The 18,597-nt window shown below is 39.6% G+C and overlaps 1 protein-coding gene and 1 long non-coding RNA gene across 2 annotated transcripts; both read right to left on the reverse strand.

Moving 5' to 3' along the window:
• Window positions 1-1,478: 1,478 nt before the first annotated feature.
• Window positions 1,479-13,109, reverse strand: LOC137137030 (junctional adhesion molecule-like). The gene is made up of 6 exons (XM_067522894.1): window positions 12,797-13,109; window positions 11,871-12,209; window positions 10,688-11,041; window positions 7,689-10,578; window positions 5,131-5,460; window positions 1,479-4,867 (listed from the first exon to the last, which is right to left on the reverse strand). The coding sequence occupies exons 1-4, from the start codon at window positions 12,861-12,863 to the stop codon at window positions 10,490-10,492; spliced, it is 849 nt and encodes a 282-aa protein (XP_067378995.1). The 5' UTR covers window positions 12,864-13,109; the 3' UTR covers window positions 1,479-4,867; window positions 5,131-5,460; window positions 7,689-10,489.
• A 455-nt stretch (window positions 13,110-13,564) lies between these two features.
• On the reverse strand, window positions 13,565-17,999 carry LOC137137080 (uncharacterized). Its single transcript, XR_010915667.1, has 3 exons — window positions 17,807-17,999; window positions 15,648-15,998; window positions 13,565-14,199 (listed from the first exon to the last, which is right to left on the reverse strand). It is a non-coding gene; the product is annotated as an uncharacterized lncRNA (long non-coding RNA).
• Window positions 18,000-18,597: the final 598 nt, after the last annotated feature.

The following is an 18,597-nucleotide window of genomic DNA, read 5'->3' on the forward strand; positions in this document are numbered from 1 at the left end:
ATCCCAGTTTTTGTTCTCTTTATATATCTGTGCACCTCTGATTTCTTATTCCGCTTGTTTAGTGCGTCCTTTTTGACAGAAACCTGTTTTCCTGTGTAGTTTCCTGTTTTCCTGCCCACCTTGTGTTTAGTCACTTTGTGTAGTTTTTGTCCATGTTGACGTCCTTTGAACTGATTTTGTGTTTATCTTTGATGGCTTAATAAAGCCCCATTTACCCGCCCTTTCTGTCACTCTCTTATTCTTATTATACACCAAACCTGATATTGACATTTCATCCATTACAACATACAAAGCTTTGTTCGTTCTTTGGTTCTTGTTGTAGTTGCTGTGAAACTGCTCTGTGATCTTAAAGCATCTGCTTGTGTGATTGCTGTCAGACTCAGGGAGGATGTCTGTTAAAATACGGTTCCAATATCACAACGGAAGTGGTTAGAGTCAACATGAAAGGGCAAAATGTTTTTCTTCACCCCGAATCTACAGACTCTCCCACACAGACCATTTTCTTCAGTGTTACTCAACTTCTACCTCTGCCTGATTTATGACTCATGGATGCTGGAGGAGCCAGAACTTTTTGGTTTTAAACGCCAGTGTGTATTGCCAGCAGCGCTGTGGTGACTTGTCCTCAAAGCCGTTTCATAAGAGTGAAAAGGTTTTTAGGACGGAGTCATATATGTCAAACCCTGACAGGCACAAATATGTGTTTTTTCATTGACATATCGCAGCAGGAGCCGTGTTAACTAACTCATTAATTACTCTGTATTGCATCATGGTTTCACAGAAGCTCTTGTTGCACAGATGTTTGTAACGACTTTAAACGTTGTGGAAGAAATTAGGAGGAAAACAGTGAGAGGGGGTGGAGAAGAAAACAGACGAGCCAGGGAGAGAAGACATGTCTCATCTCTGATTCTTGGCAACGTGAGGTCTCTGGAAAACGAGGTGGGCGAGTTGACTGGTGCAGACTAATGTGTTTCACAGAGACATGGCTGCAGGACAGTGTGTCTGACACATGCATCAGTGTTAGTTGATGGTATCAGCTTCAGCCAAAAGTGGTGTGTGTCAGATTTGTAAAAACTAGTAACTAGTAAATTTAAGTGGTATAAAAAAAGAAAAAAAATTAAGTAATGTGAATAAATGTTACACATATATTTTATGATTTGATTAATAATTTTTCATGTGATAAGTTAATTAATTATATCAACCGTTAATTTTCAATTATTACTAAACCCAACACATTTTAGTTTACTTAATATGTCCTTATGATGTTTTATTACTTTTCCCTTATTTAATACATTTGACTTAACTTTTATGAGTTATAATCTACTCAGTAGTATTATGTGTCACTTTTTTAAAATTTAATATTGATTGTTTTTTAGAGCGTACATGAAAAGCAGAACAGTCAGAAAAGTCAGAACAGATCGTTATGAGCATGGGACTACAATCACAGATGTTCCAGATGTTGATGAAGTAGCTGAAACTCCTGTTCTTCCAACACGATCGTATACTGACAGTTCTTAAGATGTCAAATTGTGTCACTGTGTACGTCCTTTTGTAGCTCATCTGCTCATCTGAGCCACAGCAGCGTCTCTCCGCTGACCCATGCAAACATGTGATTATGGATAATTGTGTTCCTTAGAGTCATTTGTCGGTCAAATTTTTGGAGTCAATTCAAATCGCTGGCTCCTCCATTTAAAACGTTAAAATGTGAGCAGACTTTCTTACCGTCAAGACTTCCGTCCCTGGAAACTCCAGATGACATCAAACCAGCAATTAAATAAAAATTAGATCTAACTTCACGTCTAAGAATTGTAGACAGGACAATGCCTCTTGACTCAACACGAGGTGGAGTTAGCAGAGGCCCAGCAGGGACTGTAAACCGGACAAATTGGTCTAAACATCTAAACTGTTAATGGGGAACAGCTGGGGGGAAATTCTCAAATCCAGGAAACTCTCACAATGTTTTTCCTCACTGTTAGCTTTGCCACATTAGTGAATCTTAATGCTGCATTGGAGCGGATTTTCTTGACTGGATAATAAATTAGTGTATAAAAATTTACCTTTGGAACAAATATCAGAAAATATTTTCTCAAATTTAAGTCTTTGTTAACTGATTGTGACTCTGCAGATGCCACAGAAAGACAAACCAGCAGCTAAAACCTAATGAGACGATGGTACATGGCCAACACTGTCAATACCTTAATGAATGAATAAAAAAATGTTTTACTTTAGCTCATATACATTGATATAGAGATCATTCCAATATAATCCTTCATATAATAATTCATTCATTAAAGACACTGACTGAGGTTTAAATTCTGCCTCTTTTTCTTACATTGGTGGTGATTGTGTTTGACGTGGTGTGTTTCCATCCCTTGTTAGTTCAGCTTTCTGAGACAACTTGCCATCCACAAATGACTGATTTACATCTGATTTGTTGCTGAACTGAACTTGCTGCCATGCAAAGAGTGGCAGGTGCTCAAAATGAACAACGGGCACACGGAGGAAATTTAAAACAACACACTCCAGCACATTGAGACTGTCCCAACAAGTCAACAAGCTCTTAAATGTTGAAACGCATTCTGGTCTTTTCTTCGATGTCTTGATGATCACTGGTTGAAAATCCAGAGTCACCAAGAGGCCCTGCGTACATTAAAAGACGAACCTAGTGTTGCCAGGTAAACTGAGGTCTGGGGCTCAGGTGCACAAGCAGTTGTGCCCTTGATCACATCTTGGTGATTGTGTGGATCCCTACTAGGCTTTGTCATCTCGGCGTAAGGCTGGTGTGGAAAGGACGGAATAAAGGCCTGTGTTTAAGTGGACATGAGGCCTTTGGTGTTTGAGGGACGACGAGCAGAAGTAAATGCCAATTTTTCACTATGTGGTAATTAAATTATGTTTAAACTAAAAAATAAATGCTGCACATACTTTTTGCTAAGTGATTTGTCTGTGGAACCTTAACGACCTTATCGGTCATTTGTCCACTTTCCTCTCATAGAACGCGCTGAAGCATTTGTTGAAACAGTGCCATCAGCCATCAGATGAAACTACACCACTTTAGCTGCCGGGGCCCAAAATGGGAGATACTGTTGCTTACAATGAAGCCACAATGGCGTCCAGTTTCACACTCGTGCAGGATTTAAACAAGCAACAAGTGAAGAAGTCACAGTTTTATTTGAAAATGACAAAAAGAGTAAAAGAAATATTACATTTTTCATCAAAATAATATTTAAAGCACAATTAGCCAGTACAAATGATCCTTCATCAGAAATGTATTAAATACTTTAAAGTTATAATAAAACATGTTAAGCCTAAGACACTGAACTCGTGAACACTTATGTTACTAAGTTGGTTTAAAGTAGAGAAAAACGTCCAAGATACAGTACATTTGTATTGTAAGTTTAAACATTTGCAACAAAATGTCAGCGCTCCAGTGGTGAAGGCCTCCTAGAACATTGTTGGGATGGGAGTCCCACATCGGGCGTTACTCTACAGCGATCAGGTTGCAGCTTAAGGAGACTGTTACTGTTACAAACCTGAGTGTCAGTCAAACAAAAACCCGGAGCTGAACTTTGCAAGTTAACAAAACAGCATCACAAAGTTAAACACACAAACAGACAGGGGAATAATCAGCTTCAGTAGAAACTATCACATGAATTCCCTGACAAATAAAACACGTGACATTGCTATATGCGTGTTCCTGCTGATGGTTTCACATCAGTTTGTTGATTCAGATTCACATTTACGTGAAAAGCCGACAGGAAACATGCGAGCACCGATGACAGATGCTAAACCGTAGTTTGAAACAAAAGACTAAGACAAAAAATAAAACATTAACAAATTCAAACATTCATAATGAAAGTACAGTCTATGCAGTGATCTTGGAGGATTGTTTGTATGGAATTATTTTAGAGTTTGTTGCAAATGATTCCAGTCATTTGCTGCAGAAAACTGAAAGGAGGTGCGACCAAAGGAGCGACAGGCTTTTGGAATATGGGTGTTAAATTCAAATACTGGAACAAAGACTTCGACCAGTGATATGAATTGTGTGTGCTGTTGAAGCTTTATATGTTAATTCTCCTTTTCCTATAAACAGAGCAGAGTTGATCCTTATATAAATGAAAATATCTCATGAAAAAGTAAATAGCAATTTAGGATGAGTTTGTGCACTTATCACAGTTTGGTGACAAATTACAACTCTGAGTCTCTGATAAGAAACAAACTGGCCTGTGTTTGTCCTCGTGTTTTTGTGATGGAAAATCAATTCTGAATAATTCGAATGCTTATGTCTTGTTTGGTTGTGGTGATAAAATGAACCCATTTTACTTATGCAGGAAGTTGTGACACTTGCTTTGATATACAGGTTTTCGTTCTGATAAGTGTCTGTAAGGGCTCAAGGTCAGCAATATGGTAGACTGACCACACGGAGATGTCTCCAAGTTACACCAAATGATGTGCTTAACATTAGCTGGGGGGTATTTTGTCCAGCAACAGAAGAATATAAATTCATATTTGACATATTAAGACATTAGAACTGCACTGGATGGAGGCTTGAAACTCTCTTGCAAGAAAATAAAACCCTTAAAAACATCCTGGATGTGGAAGTTTCTTTAGTGATTACACTTACGCTGTTTCTTACCAGTGATTGTCGAAATTGGCCAAAACATTTTTTCATCCTAGTGTCATTTAACATAAAGTGATCTGAGACATTTGACGTCTGAGTTTTTCTTCACATGCAATTTCAATTTCTTATGGATCATGAAGAAAACAACAGCATCAATAAGTAGAACATTACCACATAACAAACACACAACCAGTCCAAAACCATTACCATCCTTGTTTCCTTCATCACCAGTGTATCCACATGTTTCACCTGTGAGAAGAGAATGAGATGTGAGATGTGAGGTGTCAGGTAGGTGATGAATCCATTTCTTCTTCAAACTCCTGTCAGACATTATCTACTGCACTTTGATCCCATCACTCATAGCAGCTGTTTGCTACAAAGTCTCATCAGCAACATCTTTAGAAAACACCAACATCTGATCTGTGATGGTTCACTCTCACATCAACAACCAGGAAGCAGCTTCACCTCTGATCCACACACACACACACACACACACACACACACTTACTCACCTGAGTTGATAGTCAGCTTGGTGGTGTTGAGGAGCTGAGGTGGTTTTGTGCTGCTGTTTCTAACACGACACTCATATGTTCCAGTGTCATTGATGTTGACGTTCTTCAGAATCACAGAAACGTCTCCGTCCTTCATCTCTGGATTTCTCAGTTCCGTTCGGTTCTTAAAAAATGGATGCTGGGGGTCTTCAAACATCTTCCCTTGTTTCCAAACAAAGACGTTTTCCACCAGGTCCTGTCTCCTCCACTCTAACAGTTCGATGTGTCCACCTCTGGGATCCAGACACTGAAGAGTAACATCATCTCCAGTCCTCACTGTGATCTGTTGGTCTGAACAAAAACCATAAAACCCAGATCAAAGCCGGCTCCAAATCCAGATTCGGGAGGCAGACAACCTTTCTACTTTTAGGACTAGTCTTAAAATCTTTTTGATAAAGCCTATAGTTAAAGCTGTTCAGCTCTTAGTAGGTATATGGTTAGACTGCTCGGGGGGATTTGGTGGGTTTCCTCTACATACAGTATTTCTATAGTCTTGATTTTATTATTTCAAGTGTGTTGAGATGACCATGCTGTGAATTAGCACTATATGTCATAATCTGGCCCTTAGCTCCACTTCCTGTCCTGGACTTTTATTTTGTAGCCTTTTCGTCAACTTCCTGTTCACAGTTCTTTCCACCAACTTTACCTTTCGTTATCATTTATTATTGTTTGCACCTGTTCTCCTCACTATTTACACCAGCTTTCCACACACTTTCCTGCCAGATCCCTGTTTCACCTCATGATTTACATGACCCCTGTCATTTGTAACCCTGACTCTTGAGATTTGGACTCTGTTTTTCGTGCTACTTTTTGGTCTGAGGTTTGGTAGGTCTATATTTCTGTTTCCTTTAAAGCCTTACGTTTCCTTTAAGGCTTGTTCTACTTCCCTTTGTACTCTAGATTTAGTGTCTTTCATATTCTATCCCTAGTTATTTTTCACAGTGTTCATTTAGGTTTATGGTGTATCTCTGCTTGTCTGTTTTTCTAATGTTAATTTTGGTTCGTGGTTTAGGTAAATTATCCTTGTTTCCTAGTAGCTCAGTGTGTTCTGTATCCTGTCGTGTTTTACTTTGTACCCTCCTGTTAGGATTTTTATTTATTTTTGAGATTTGTTACAATAAACTGGTTTATTACTTTACTCCTTGTCACTGTCCCTTCAGTTTAGTCCGTCCTAGTGCGAAATCGTGATGCCATATAAATAAAGTTGAATTCAGAAATTATTTAGGTTACTGGTTAAAATATAATTTAATATAAAACCTAAGAAATGTGTTTTAAAATGTTTTACACATAAATATCTGAAAAGAGTGGTGTGCATTTGTATTCATCCCTCCTGAGTCACCACTTTGTAGAATCTTTGTAGAAGTTTTGCTGCAATTACAGCTGCAAGTCTTTTGGGGTTTGTCTCTACCAGCTTTGTACATCTAGAGAAGATAACTTTTGCCCATTTTTTTCTTTGTGGAATAGCTCCAGCTCAGTCAGATTGGATGGACAGCATCCGTGAGCAGCAATGTTCAAGTCTTGCCACAGATTCTCAATTGGATTTAGTTCTGGACTCTGACTGGGTCATTCTAATGCTTTGATCTAAATCATTCTATTGTAGCTCTGGCTGTATGTTTGCTGAAGAAAAGCATCCCCACAACATGATGCTGCCACCACCATGTTTCATGGTGATGTGCAGGGTTAGGTTTCATCCACACATAGCATTTTGCATTTAGGCCGAAAACTTCAAATTTTGAAAATCATTTATCACTTTCCCTTCACTTCACAATAATGTGAAAGAAAAATCCCCATAAGTCACTGTAGGTAAAGATTCCTACGCTTATGTTTGAACCAAATGTATTATAGGTCTTTTTGTTTCACCTATGAAAGTTCGTCAAACTAATCTGACCTAGATTTGTACATTCACAGTATCAGCATCAACTTTAATTTGTAAAATGTTGAATCTAGGAAGGAGAAGTGAGATATTAACTTTCTCCAATATCACAGCAGAAAATAAGCAAATAAAAACAGCTATTATTTAATGAGGCGTTTAAGCCTGTCTCTGTTTCATATAACTATAAAAATTAACCATCACCCGTCTGCATCACATCAGAAACAATATGTACATACAGTTCTGAATATCAGTGATTTTACATTTTTTGTAACTTGCTTTTCATTATTTTGCATTAATGTGAAAGCAGCATTTTATTGCTGTAGCTGTTTGAGCTGGAGCTGCATTTACACTTTTGTATAAGTAATACAAGTACTTCAACTGCTGTTTCCAATTTATTTATAAATGTGATTTAGCCATTAGTCAAATATCTCATTTTATGTATAATCAAATGTTGTACAAACTGCATCTGCTTATGTTTAAACTTTTATAAATCTCAAATGTGGGGCACAAAATTACACTTCATATCTACTGTTACATAGTAAAAGTAGCATTATATTGGTACTTAAGTATAAGTACAATTTAATCAGTAAAAGTACAAGCACTGAGATCAACCACTAACCTGCTTGATAACAACCATAGTTCTCACCTGCAGATGTCGGAACAAAGATCCACAAACATGTGAAAACAGCCACAGATGTTCCAGATGTTAATGAAGCCATGAGAGCAGTTGCTGATGTTTGAGCTGAAACTACAGCTGTTCATCCTGATGATGAACTGCACTGAAAGACATGGTTTTTATGGAGGAGCTAAGTGAAGGCGGGAGGTGGAGCTGGAATTTTCAGTGATTCCCAAGATTCGTTTATATGGTTACAGAGAATGAGCAAAGCCACTGTGTGGTTTGTAAAAACACCCCACGGATCCAAACTTTAACAGCACAATGAAAGTAAATTAAAGAGTAAATCTACAAAAATTTGTAGATTCATGAGTTTTGCAAAGTCTGGACCTGTTGGCCTGTGAGTTCTAGTTGGAGGTGTAAGTTCATGTACAAGACTGTGTTTACAACTTTGTGCCAAAATCTTTCATCATGTAATTAGTTTGTACCCCCCTACACCCCCTCTGCCCCCTCTTATTTGAGTCACATCAGCATCTAATTGGCCCCTGAAGCCAGCCCAAACCAGTGTTTGGGGTTGAACAGAACCAGTACACTGTTGGCTCGGTTCGATTCCTTCACACGTGAGCAGAGGGGCTTCTTACGAAAGCAAAGCCTCTTGAGAAGTCGTGTTTAATGTGGAAACTCCAGGCCGACTGGAGCCAGCAGAGGCCAGCTGCCAAATGTAGTCAAACTGGGTGTAAGAGGAAAATGGATGGAATAACAGGAGGTGCCAGAAGGGTCAGGGAAGATAGGGGCCACAAAGACACTGATCACAAAGTTTAGGAGGATCACTGAGGTAGTGAAACAGAACAGAATCTGGGACTAGGAACAGGGGCCAAAGGAAAGTCTGAAGGCACATGGAGGGTGCTGGATGAAAGATCGTAGGGAAATGTTGGCAGAAGGAGCAAAGAGCTACACCAGGAAACAGCTGATGTTTTATCCATTTCAATACTCAGTGAGAATAAAAACATTTAAATAGATTTGCAAAACTCTAAGTGATATTTTAGTAGCTAAATGAAAACAACAACTCTTTGGAAATCTCACTCAGATGCCCCTGCTTTCAGCTTTAGTCAGTGTCAATAATATTTATGTGCTGTGATCTGCGAGCTCTATGAAGGCTGCACATAATAATCCTCATACTTTGTTACCATCAGCAGAGATACAGATTTTCATTCGGTGGATAAATGTAATGAGTTTTTTGCCTTTTTAATCAACAACACAAGATTCCCCTCTTTACACTGCATTGCATCAACGTTTAGTGTTGGCAGATGTTCTGAGCTTGAGTTTCTGGAAGGAAGAATATCTACCAGATGTTTCTTCTTAGTTTCATTTTCTCAGTCCTTGGCTATTTGACAAGAATCTGGCTGAAGTGGCCTGACTTCATTCAATAAGCTTCAGTCTCTCATTGTGTCCAAAGCCCAAAAGGAACTTTTATATATAGAAATCAGTGTTGTATTTTTAAAAAAGATTTTTTGGGCTTTGGTCACAATCCAGCCCTGAAGGGACGAGCTGAAAGCCGTTGGTTTTGACATAAATCACTGTTATAAACACTCAAGTAAAGGACTCCTTCACTCACTCAGCTCAGATTATGTCATCTTGTTGCTCATACTCTGGACTTTCTGCTTTTCCAGAGCTTCCCCAGATGACATCATCTGAACTCCTAATGACGAAAAACTCCTGACTTTGATGGGTGGATCTGAAACTTCTACATTTTCTATCTTGGTTTGAAAACATTTGTATCTAACATTGTTAAAAAATGATATTTTTTAAACCAACACTGTATCATGAAATGTTGAATGTGTCTGTATTAAAAGAAAAATACAAAACCAAATAAAATACCAATTTCATTTGATCCAGTTAAATTCTTTGCTTTTCTCATGTCCTAATTCATTTTCCTTTTCCAACAAACATTTGACAATTGTTCATAATTGATCACATTTGTTTGGTGAGTTGCCCACAGGGGTCATTTACATTCAGTTTCAAGATCCAGTAATAGGATGATTCTCCGGGAGGGGGCAGTGTGGCTGCTTTCTTTTCATTCTTTCTCCTCTTTACAGAAATCATATGCTATACCAGATACTAAGATTAAAATGTTCCATGCGAATGCTAGTACTGCTAATATGTTTTTACAGGATGCAAAAAATATGAAGTGAAAGAAAAACATACGTCATACTTTGGAAAGAAGCTTCAAAAAGTTGCCCCCTGTGGATCCACTGGATGTGCAGCCCAAGTACTGGATTACAAAATGTGGAAAAGTCTGTGTCGCAGGATTTCAGCACCATGGACAGTTTTCCCAAAGCCAAACTCACCAATCCTCTTCAGTTCTGGTGTTTAAATGTTTTTTGGTAAATGGCCACTTTTATCCAAAGCACTTTTCTATGTTGATTCCCATTCAGACATTCACACACACACACCCTCACACCGAGGGCGGTGGCTGCCATGCAGGGTGTTCACCTGACCCACCGGGAGGATCTTGGGGTTCAGTGTCTTGCCTAAGAACGCTTTGACATGTAGCCAGGACCAGGGATGGAATCACTGTTTCGTGGACAACTGCCTACAAACAACTGAGCTACAAACCTGAATTTTTTGGAATAAACATGCAACATGCAGTATATTCATTTAAATTCTTTTTTGGACTGTAACTTATTGCCTGTTATTCTGGGTTTGTGTGAATAAAGAATTGGAAGATTTAAAAGACAAAAAATGGAGGCAACAACTGTTGCTTTACACTTTAGTCTGGGGTGAGATTTCTCCATGCAGGACAGGACAGATTAGGACTGGACTGAAAGAATAATTCACACCAACAGGAAACACACCAACTGACAAACTGCCAGTCCAACAAATACATTGCTTCCCGTGTCCCAGATTTGTCCAGGTGTTTTGCCTGCACATGAGAATCAGATGTGAGGTGTTAGTCTCATCAAAAACATCTGTAGAAAACAGTAACATCTGATCTGTGACATAACCAGGAAGTGACTTCTCATCGGACTCACCTGTGACTATCAGCTTGACGATGCTGATGGGTTCACTCTTAAGAAGAGTCCTCTTCTGTTGTCTCACTACGCGCCATTTACGGTGACACTCATATGTTCCCGTGTCGCTGGCTTGCACATTCATCAGAACTAGTGACATGTCACCATCCTTCATCTGTCTGTCCTTCAGCTTCACCCGCTTCACAAAACGTACCTCCTGATCATGCGGCTCCATGACAGGCTCGTTACGGTGCAAGTAGACGGGATCATGAAGCTCGGGTCTGATCCACTGCACGGCTGCTATGGAGATGTTTCTGGATCCCTGACAGGGCAAAGTGACGTTGTCTCCAGGATTTGTTATTATCTGCTGTGGAACTGACAAAGAAGAGCAGAAGAGTCAGGTTTTTTTTTCTTCTTTGATGTGGACCAAGAAAAACACTGAAACGTCTGTATTTGCATCAGAAGCTGCTGCCACTGATGGACTGGTCTTAATACAGGAGTTGTGTAAAATATCTGAATAAACTGCCCCGATGTTGCTGAATGTCCTCAGTAACACTGAAAGCACTAAAGCGAATATGCTACATTAACCCTCAGTGGCCTAATTTAACAGGCAGAGTAAGTGGCTACTAATGCTGCTTGAAACACTTTCCCTTTCTAAGCTCGGTTCCAGCATTTGCAGGAAGATGAGGAGATAATGGACTGCTGCTAAAGGCTTCCCCTGTAACTATACAGGTATACTAATGGAAAGACTTTTACATTTTCCCCCTAAGGGCAGCCACGGACCTTGAAAGCAACCCAAAGGCGAACCAGGCTAGAGTCCATATGGAGGCACAAAGCTGTCTCCCCATTGTCATTTCCATCCCAAAATACCCCGACTTAACGTGGGACTGCTGGGGAACACCTGACTTATACCTAACCCGTTCTTTTTCCTGCCCCTGTTAACAGCATGGGTACAGCTCTTTCCTGCAAGTGTGAAACTCTGTGCCACAACCTGCTAGAAGTCACTGCTCCGTCATCTCCTGATCCTTCTAGTGCACATTTGGAAGTCATTCACCACTGTTCTTGTCAAATCCACTATAACTTAATCCATTCTCAGCAAAACCCAAGTGACATTGAGGAGGCTTGTCTCTTTTATAAACATCGAGTGTATTCTCTACTTTTACTGTTTTAATCAAAGAAAAGAATTACTGAGACCCAAACTCACCTACGACCGTCAGGTTGACAACACACCACAGGTCAGAGTAGGCTCTCTTACGTGTTGTGTTCTTCAGTGAAACGTGACACTCATATTCTCCAGCATCATCAATGCTGACTTTCTTCAGAATCAGTGAAACGTCTCCGCCCTTCATCATTGGATCTTTCATCTCCGTACGATTTTGAAATGATGGAAGCAGGAAGTCTTTATAAAAGACATCGTCCCGGTAGAAATAAACATACAGATCTGACTTCAGGTTGGGTTTGATCCACTTTATTGCTTCGATGGGAACCTGGGTGTTACCCACACAATCCAGAGAGACATCCTTCCCAGCCTTTGCCCTCATCTCTTGACGACCAAAACCAAAAACATGATAAAATCATCAGATAAAACTTCTTTATACTTCAGTTGATTCATATTCAGCAAATACCAATAAATAAAGTGTTAGTGTATTAAATATTTGTATTTTTAGTATTTAACTGGTCCTGATGTCCATCTGAGCCCTTAGATATTGTTGATACAGAGTACGATCCCATAATAATTATAAACCTAAACCTTTTTTTAGTGAGTTGACCACAGCAATGGTGGTAAATGTCTCAACTCTGTGGGTTTATGTTGTACTTGTTTTTCAATAACTGGACGGCGTCGCTGCATATAAGCGAAATAACATATTCAATGTCCTGCCGCACTCTGTGAACAAAGAAACCAGTGGATCTGCATTGTAGATGACGCTTAGCTTCGGTCTCAGAAGAACCTACCGTGTGCTTTATTAACTATATTTCTATTTAGCACCATAATATTATGATGCCTTCACTGCATTTTAGAACACGTCAGAGGAAAACAAGCAGAGATGCTGCACCTACAGATTAGATCCTAACAACACTTAACTGAAACGTTATCCTCCTAACACCACGGCACACACACACACTTCTTACCTTCAGAGGCATTAGTGAGTGTCACTAATGCTAAGAAAGTGAAGGATAATGTTGTTAATTGGTCCATCAGATCAGCTGCTTCTAGTCTGAAGACATGTCTGGAGTTTTCTTTTTCACCACTTCCTCACCACCCTTTCACTAGCAGTACAACAGAAAAGCTGCTTAGCAATAAAATACAAGTATCGGCGTCATCTGTAAAATCCAGTACCATCCAGTATGTTCTTTTTTTTTTTTTTTTGTCCTGATTGAGAATTTTGTTGTATGTGTTGCTGCTCATAGTTTCGCTACAGAACGAATTATGAAAACTGAGCTCATTTCCAGGAAATCAGGCAGGTTGACTGAAACAGTTTGTCTGAACCAGCAGGTGTCAGCAGAGGGAGAGCAGTGAAACAGCCAGTACTGCAGCAGTACAAGTACTACGACTGTCAGTACTGACTGTCGTTGGTTACAGTGAACTATCACATCTGCTAGAATCATGTCCTCAGAATGTGCAGCTAAAACAAAATAGTACGAAAGGATCTGAAATTTGAAGAGCCTATGTTGTCATTTTAAATTGTGGTCACACAGAAACTTCTCATTCCAGCTTCATCTTCTGATGAAGATCAAACTCTCTAACTCTAACTCCTGATTCATAGTCGCCCAAACACAAGCAACCAGATCTTGAGTCTGATTTATGAGGTCGTGGGCCCACAGCCCACATATGTCACATTACATGAAGTCAGACTTTCAGTTTAACATGAAATATAATAGGACTCAGAGAGACACAGGGTGAAACATTTAATGTCACAACGAGCTCCAAGAGCAAAAGACGTGTACAAATCTTACAAAATATACATTCATTCACATATACCAGTATCAAATATAAAGGGAAATAAATAGTACTCTGCTGTTAAGCAGTAAATTCAAATATACGTAGGCAAGTGAATCAGCCACTTATTGGAAGGGCTCACTGCAGCGCGATGCCACACTAAGCCCCAATAAACACCGACCACACATGCTTTAAAAAACCCAAAGACACTACAAACTTTGTTTTATACTCCGAGTCGCTAGTATTGTGTATGTTTACCACTCAGATTGTTAGCGACATGCAATGAAGAGGGGCTAAGGCCTGGCCTGCTTTCCAACAGTTCCCTACCCCGATTTTACAAAAAGCTAGAAGCACAACAAATAATACTGCAAATGCAGTTCACACAACAATAGGGAACAGGGTGAAGCTAAAGAATAAAACCAAAAAAAGTAGAACTCATCCAAAGTAAAAATACATATTCAATTAAAACATTGCTCAGATGGTTCCAGACTACAGCCGACTGGGAGAAAAGTGTATTTTCCCTTTAAATATCCTTCCTGCTGTTACCAGCAGCTCACATTATCTCCTCAAAGGGTTTTCAGCCTCGGGCATGGACCTGAAACACACCAAAGAATTAGGTGAGTTGATTAATAAAAAAAAAACATGAAAACCTTTATTGAAATGCCAATGTCCTACAAGACCTACATGAAGTCCAGAAACAATTTAGTGAACAAATTCTAGAAGTTTGTGTTTTGTTTTTAGGAACATTTTTAAACATATATATTCACAACATGGTGAAACAAAGTTCTGGGTGAAGTACTGTGACCTCCAGCTGATGGTGCTGTGGAAAACATTTACCATCTAGAGGCAGTAAAGCTAAATTGCAATGCTGGCATGTTCCATTTAACATGAACTAGTACAGAAGCACTCAGGTACTAAGACAAATCAAAACCCAGAGATGCACATTCAGAAGTCAGAGCAGCAACAAGCTGGACCCAATTCTCCATTTGGGTTTATTGATATAGAGTAAATACAATAAACGTTTGAAAGTATTTTAGTAAAAATCGAGTCATAATAAATAGCGTCACCTTGTTAACTCAGCAAGCTAAAGATCTATTTCTTCCAACTTAAGATTGTTGCAGCTGTTTACTCTGCGAGCTGTGTGTGTCTGGCTGCAGATGAAAATTAGGTCCCAAACATCAAATGGTAAGATTTATGTGTAATACGGCTTCTTTACAGGAAACATATTTTTTCTATTTATTAATGTAAAAAGAGGAACTTTTTCTGCTGCTGAAGCAAATATAATGTTTAGGGTTTTTTTTATCATCATGTGATCCACAGACACAAAGCCTGACATGTCTCTGTCCTCACAGAAGGTGTTGTTCTTGTGATGAGGCTGAACTCTTCTTTGGAGAAGCTGAAGTTGAGAAACAAAATGCTGAACTTGTGTTTTCATTCACCATGTAAGAATTCCCCCCTCACCATCACATTCAAGTGATTCCACCTGTGGTTTTAGCAAAACGAAAGCAAAGTTTTGCTGGTAACCCGGCGTAACCACCATCCCAGGCTGAGTGCAAAGCTCACAAGATGGTGCCCCAATAGTGAACATTCCCAGTACAACAAGTAAAAACGTCTGACTTCCAGTTTGTTCAGTGAAGATAAGCATCTACTCTGAAGTGATCTGAGTCCTTTGGGTTTTCTAAAATCGACAAATCCAACAATAACACACAATTACAACTGGAAGTCCTAATGCTAGTTTGATATTTAAATCAGCATTTCCTCCAACTTTGTTTCCTTCAGCCCCAAAGTTTCCAGCTTTAAGACCTGTGAGAAGAGAATGAGATGTGAGGTGTCAGGTAGGTGATGAATCCATTTCCTCTTCAAACTCCTGTCAGACATTATCTACTGCACTTTGATCCCATCACTCATAGCAGCTGTTTGCTACAAAGTCTCATCAGCAACATCTTTAGAAAACACAAACATCTGATCTGTGATGGTTCACTCTCACATCAACAACCAGGAAGCAGCTTCACCTCTGATCCACACACACACACACACACTCACCTGAGGCTCTGACTGCCAGGTGAACTATACAGATGGGTTTATTCCTAATAATATTCTTCCTCCCGTGCTTTGTTAAGTTATAACAGCGACATTCATATGTTCCAGTGTCTCCAACTGTCACGTTCCTCAGAACCAGAGACACGTCGCCACCCTTCATCCCATTGTGCTTTAGCATCACCCGGTTCACATAAGACCACTCCTGGTTAAAGGCTTCGCTGTGTCCGTCTCGATGCAGGTAGATGTAGCTCTCACAGTCAGGTCTGCTCCACTCTACAGCTCTAAGACAGGAGTTTCTGGATCCCAGACATGGAAGAGTGACTTCCTGTTCACAACAAGCGCTTATGTTTTCAGCTGGAGAGCAACACAAAACCAGAAAAGTCGGCTTGAATTCACATTTACTGAGAAACTTAATCAGTTTAGACCAGTATTACAAATCAGATACTTTTGTTGAAGATACTTTAAATTATTTGGCTTCACAGTAACCGTGTGCACTATTACTCAGGAGCCACGTGCATTCGGAACAAGTCCAAGGAGCTGCAAAACCAAACAAATCCATCACAGAGATCATGAAAACATTGAGTACTGACAATCAAAAAGAAATCACAAATGAATAAGCTCATTAGGTGAACACACCATAGATAGATAGATGAGTGTCTGCACTGAACAGAGAAGAGTGGCCACAACAACATTTATCCTTTAGTAACAAATGATTAGTTGTGTGTTTGAGACTAAGAACTGAATAGAATTTAGAAAGAATAGAATAATTATAGAATAATAATTTTAGAAAGAATAGAATTTAAAACCCTGCTTCTTACATATAAAGCTCTGAATAGTCAGGCTCCATCATATATAGAAGACCTCATAGCACCATATCATCCCCGTAGACCACTTCGATCTCAGAAAGCAGGACTACTTGTGGTTCCCAGAATTTCCAAAAGTAGAATGGGAGGTAGAGCCTTTAGCTATCAAGCTCCTCTTCTGTGGAACCAGCTCCCAGATCAGATTCAGGAAGCAGACACCCTCTCTACTTTTAAGTCTAGGCTTAAAACCTTCCTCTTTAATAAAGCATATAGTTAGTTATAGTTATGCTGCTATAGGCTTAGACTGCTGGGGGACCCACCCCCCAATGCACTGAGCTCCTTTCCTCCTTTTGTCCATCTCTCCTCTCCTCTCACCCCACAATTTTCACCCCTGTATGACATTAACTCTGTGTGTTCTCTCCCATAGTTGTCTTTGTCCTTCTCTGTCTCACTCTCTCTGTCCCTTTCTGCAGGTGTCCCTGGCTTTGAAGCTGTGTGATTTCCAGTGTGCCCGATGTTTTGTTGTTGCTCTGTTCTTTTCTCTCTCCCCTTTCCACTCACCCCAACCGATCAAGGCAGATGGTCGTCCACCCTGAGCCTGGTTCTACTGGAGGTTTCTTCCGTTAAAGGGAGTTTTTCCTCTCCACTGTTGCCTATGGCTTGTTCAAAGGGGAATTGTTGGGTTTTCTCAATATAGAGATCGATAAGAAAAGACTTTTTATTTTTCCCTAAATGACACTAAACTTCAAATATACCAAGACGTGTTTAAAGCAATTAAATGTGCTTCCAAATATTAAATGTCTGTCATGTAAAATAAGTTAACTACAAACATCAGTCCAGTGATGTGGTTCTGGTTTAGATTGACTTTGTGGGGACTTTTTGGGGACTTACCTTCCCTCCTGCCAGTCATTTGAAGTCACTAAATCACACTTCTTGATTTAATAATGAAGGCTCTTACAGCACAGTCATTGGATAGTCATAAAATATCACTAAAAAATACTCAGCCCCAGCATCACCACTGGCGCTAATGTGATGGAGGACCAGGGTCAGCATGGCCAGTCTGAGCCGGCTGCAGCTACATCCCCATACACAGCATCATGTGATACGCTGTGTGCAGAAGTGGTAGAAGTTCACAAACTCACTAATCAAGTAAAAATGCAAGTATTGGCCTAAAAATTACCCACTACAAGTGCCACTACCAATTTTTTTACTCAAGTAAAAGTACTAAGCCAATTATCTAGACTGTACTTAAAATCCAATGGTAAAAGTAAGAAAACTGTGTATTTTTAACAATACTGATTAAGGTAATTATGTCACAATATTTCTAGTTGTTAATACAGAATCAAAACCAGAACTCACTTATGGAAGATGATAGATACATTGCGAAGAACAACAGTCCGGTATTGAGGGAAACCTGAAATGCAGTCATTGAAATGGCGTCTTCTGATCAGGTCTTCAATTTACAATCAACGATTGTCACGTAGGCCTGCTGTTCTGCTCTGTCTGTGAAGGAGGACGTTATCATGGTCTTTAAATGTAGCCTATGAAGAACTTACATCAGAGACAACATGCCCATAACCACAGAGTCACGACTCACCGCACACTACCAAGACCAGGGGTTGGGCCTTCTTTTTTTTGGAGAAAGAAACAAAAAGTTTCTCTCAATATTAAAGTTTGACAAAGTCAGCGATAAAATTCACTCAGATTCAAAATTCACTTATAATAGTGACAGGGCTGAACAGAAAGATGAGGAAGTTCCACGTGTGTTGGGCCTTTGTGGACAAGATTCTGTTAAAGCCAGAAAAAGACAAACTAAGCAACTTTACTGTGGACTAAACAGCTGCCTTGTGAATCAGCGACTTTCCCTTCACTGAGCAGATCGTGTGACTTGTGTGAAATCATTAGTCAGACAACTTCATCTCTGATGTGAAAAACTAAAACTCACTGTTTTCAAAAATATAGTACAGTTCCTATACAGCGTTGGACCACACCAGGTTTCCTACTCGTGGAGGTTTTACTATAAGCATTATTCTACACACAGATTCTATTAACTAAATTTCATGCTGCTGTATAACCCACCCACTCAAATCACCTTTTGTTGCAGTAAGACGTAGTACTTGTCTACTTCATGACACTTTAAAAACACACTT

This window comes from Channa argus, chromosome 12 (genome assembly GCF_033026475.1).
Source record: "Channa argus isolate prfri chromosome 12, Channa argus male v1.0, whole genome shotgun sequence".
Classification (NCBI taxonomy): Eukaryota; Metazoa; Chordata; class Actinopteri; order Anabantiformes; family Channidae; genus Channa; species Channa argus.

Coding starts and splice junctions, on each gene's coding strand:
- LOC137137030 (XM_067522894.1), bottom strand. CDS start 12,863: ATGGACCAATTAACAACATTATCCTTCACTTTCTTAGCATTAGTGACA. Junction 12,210..12,796: donor ACTCACTAATGCCTCTGAAG/GTAAGAAGTGTG, acceptor TTGGTCGTCAAG/AGATGAGGGCAAAGGCTGGG. Junction 11,042..11,870: donor TGTCAACCTGACGGTCGTAG/GTGAGTTTGGGT, acceptor CTTCTTTGTCAG/TTCCACAGCAGATAATAACA.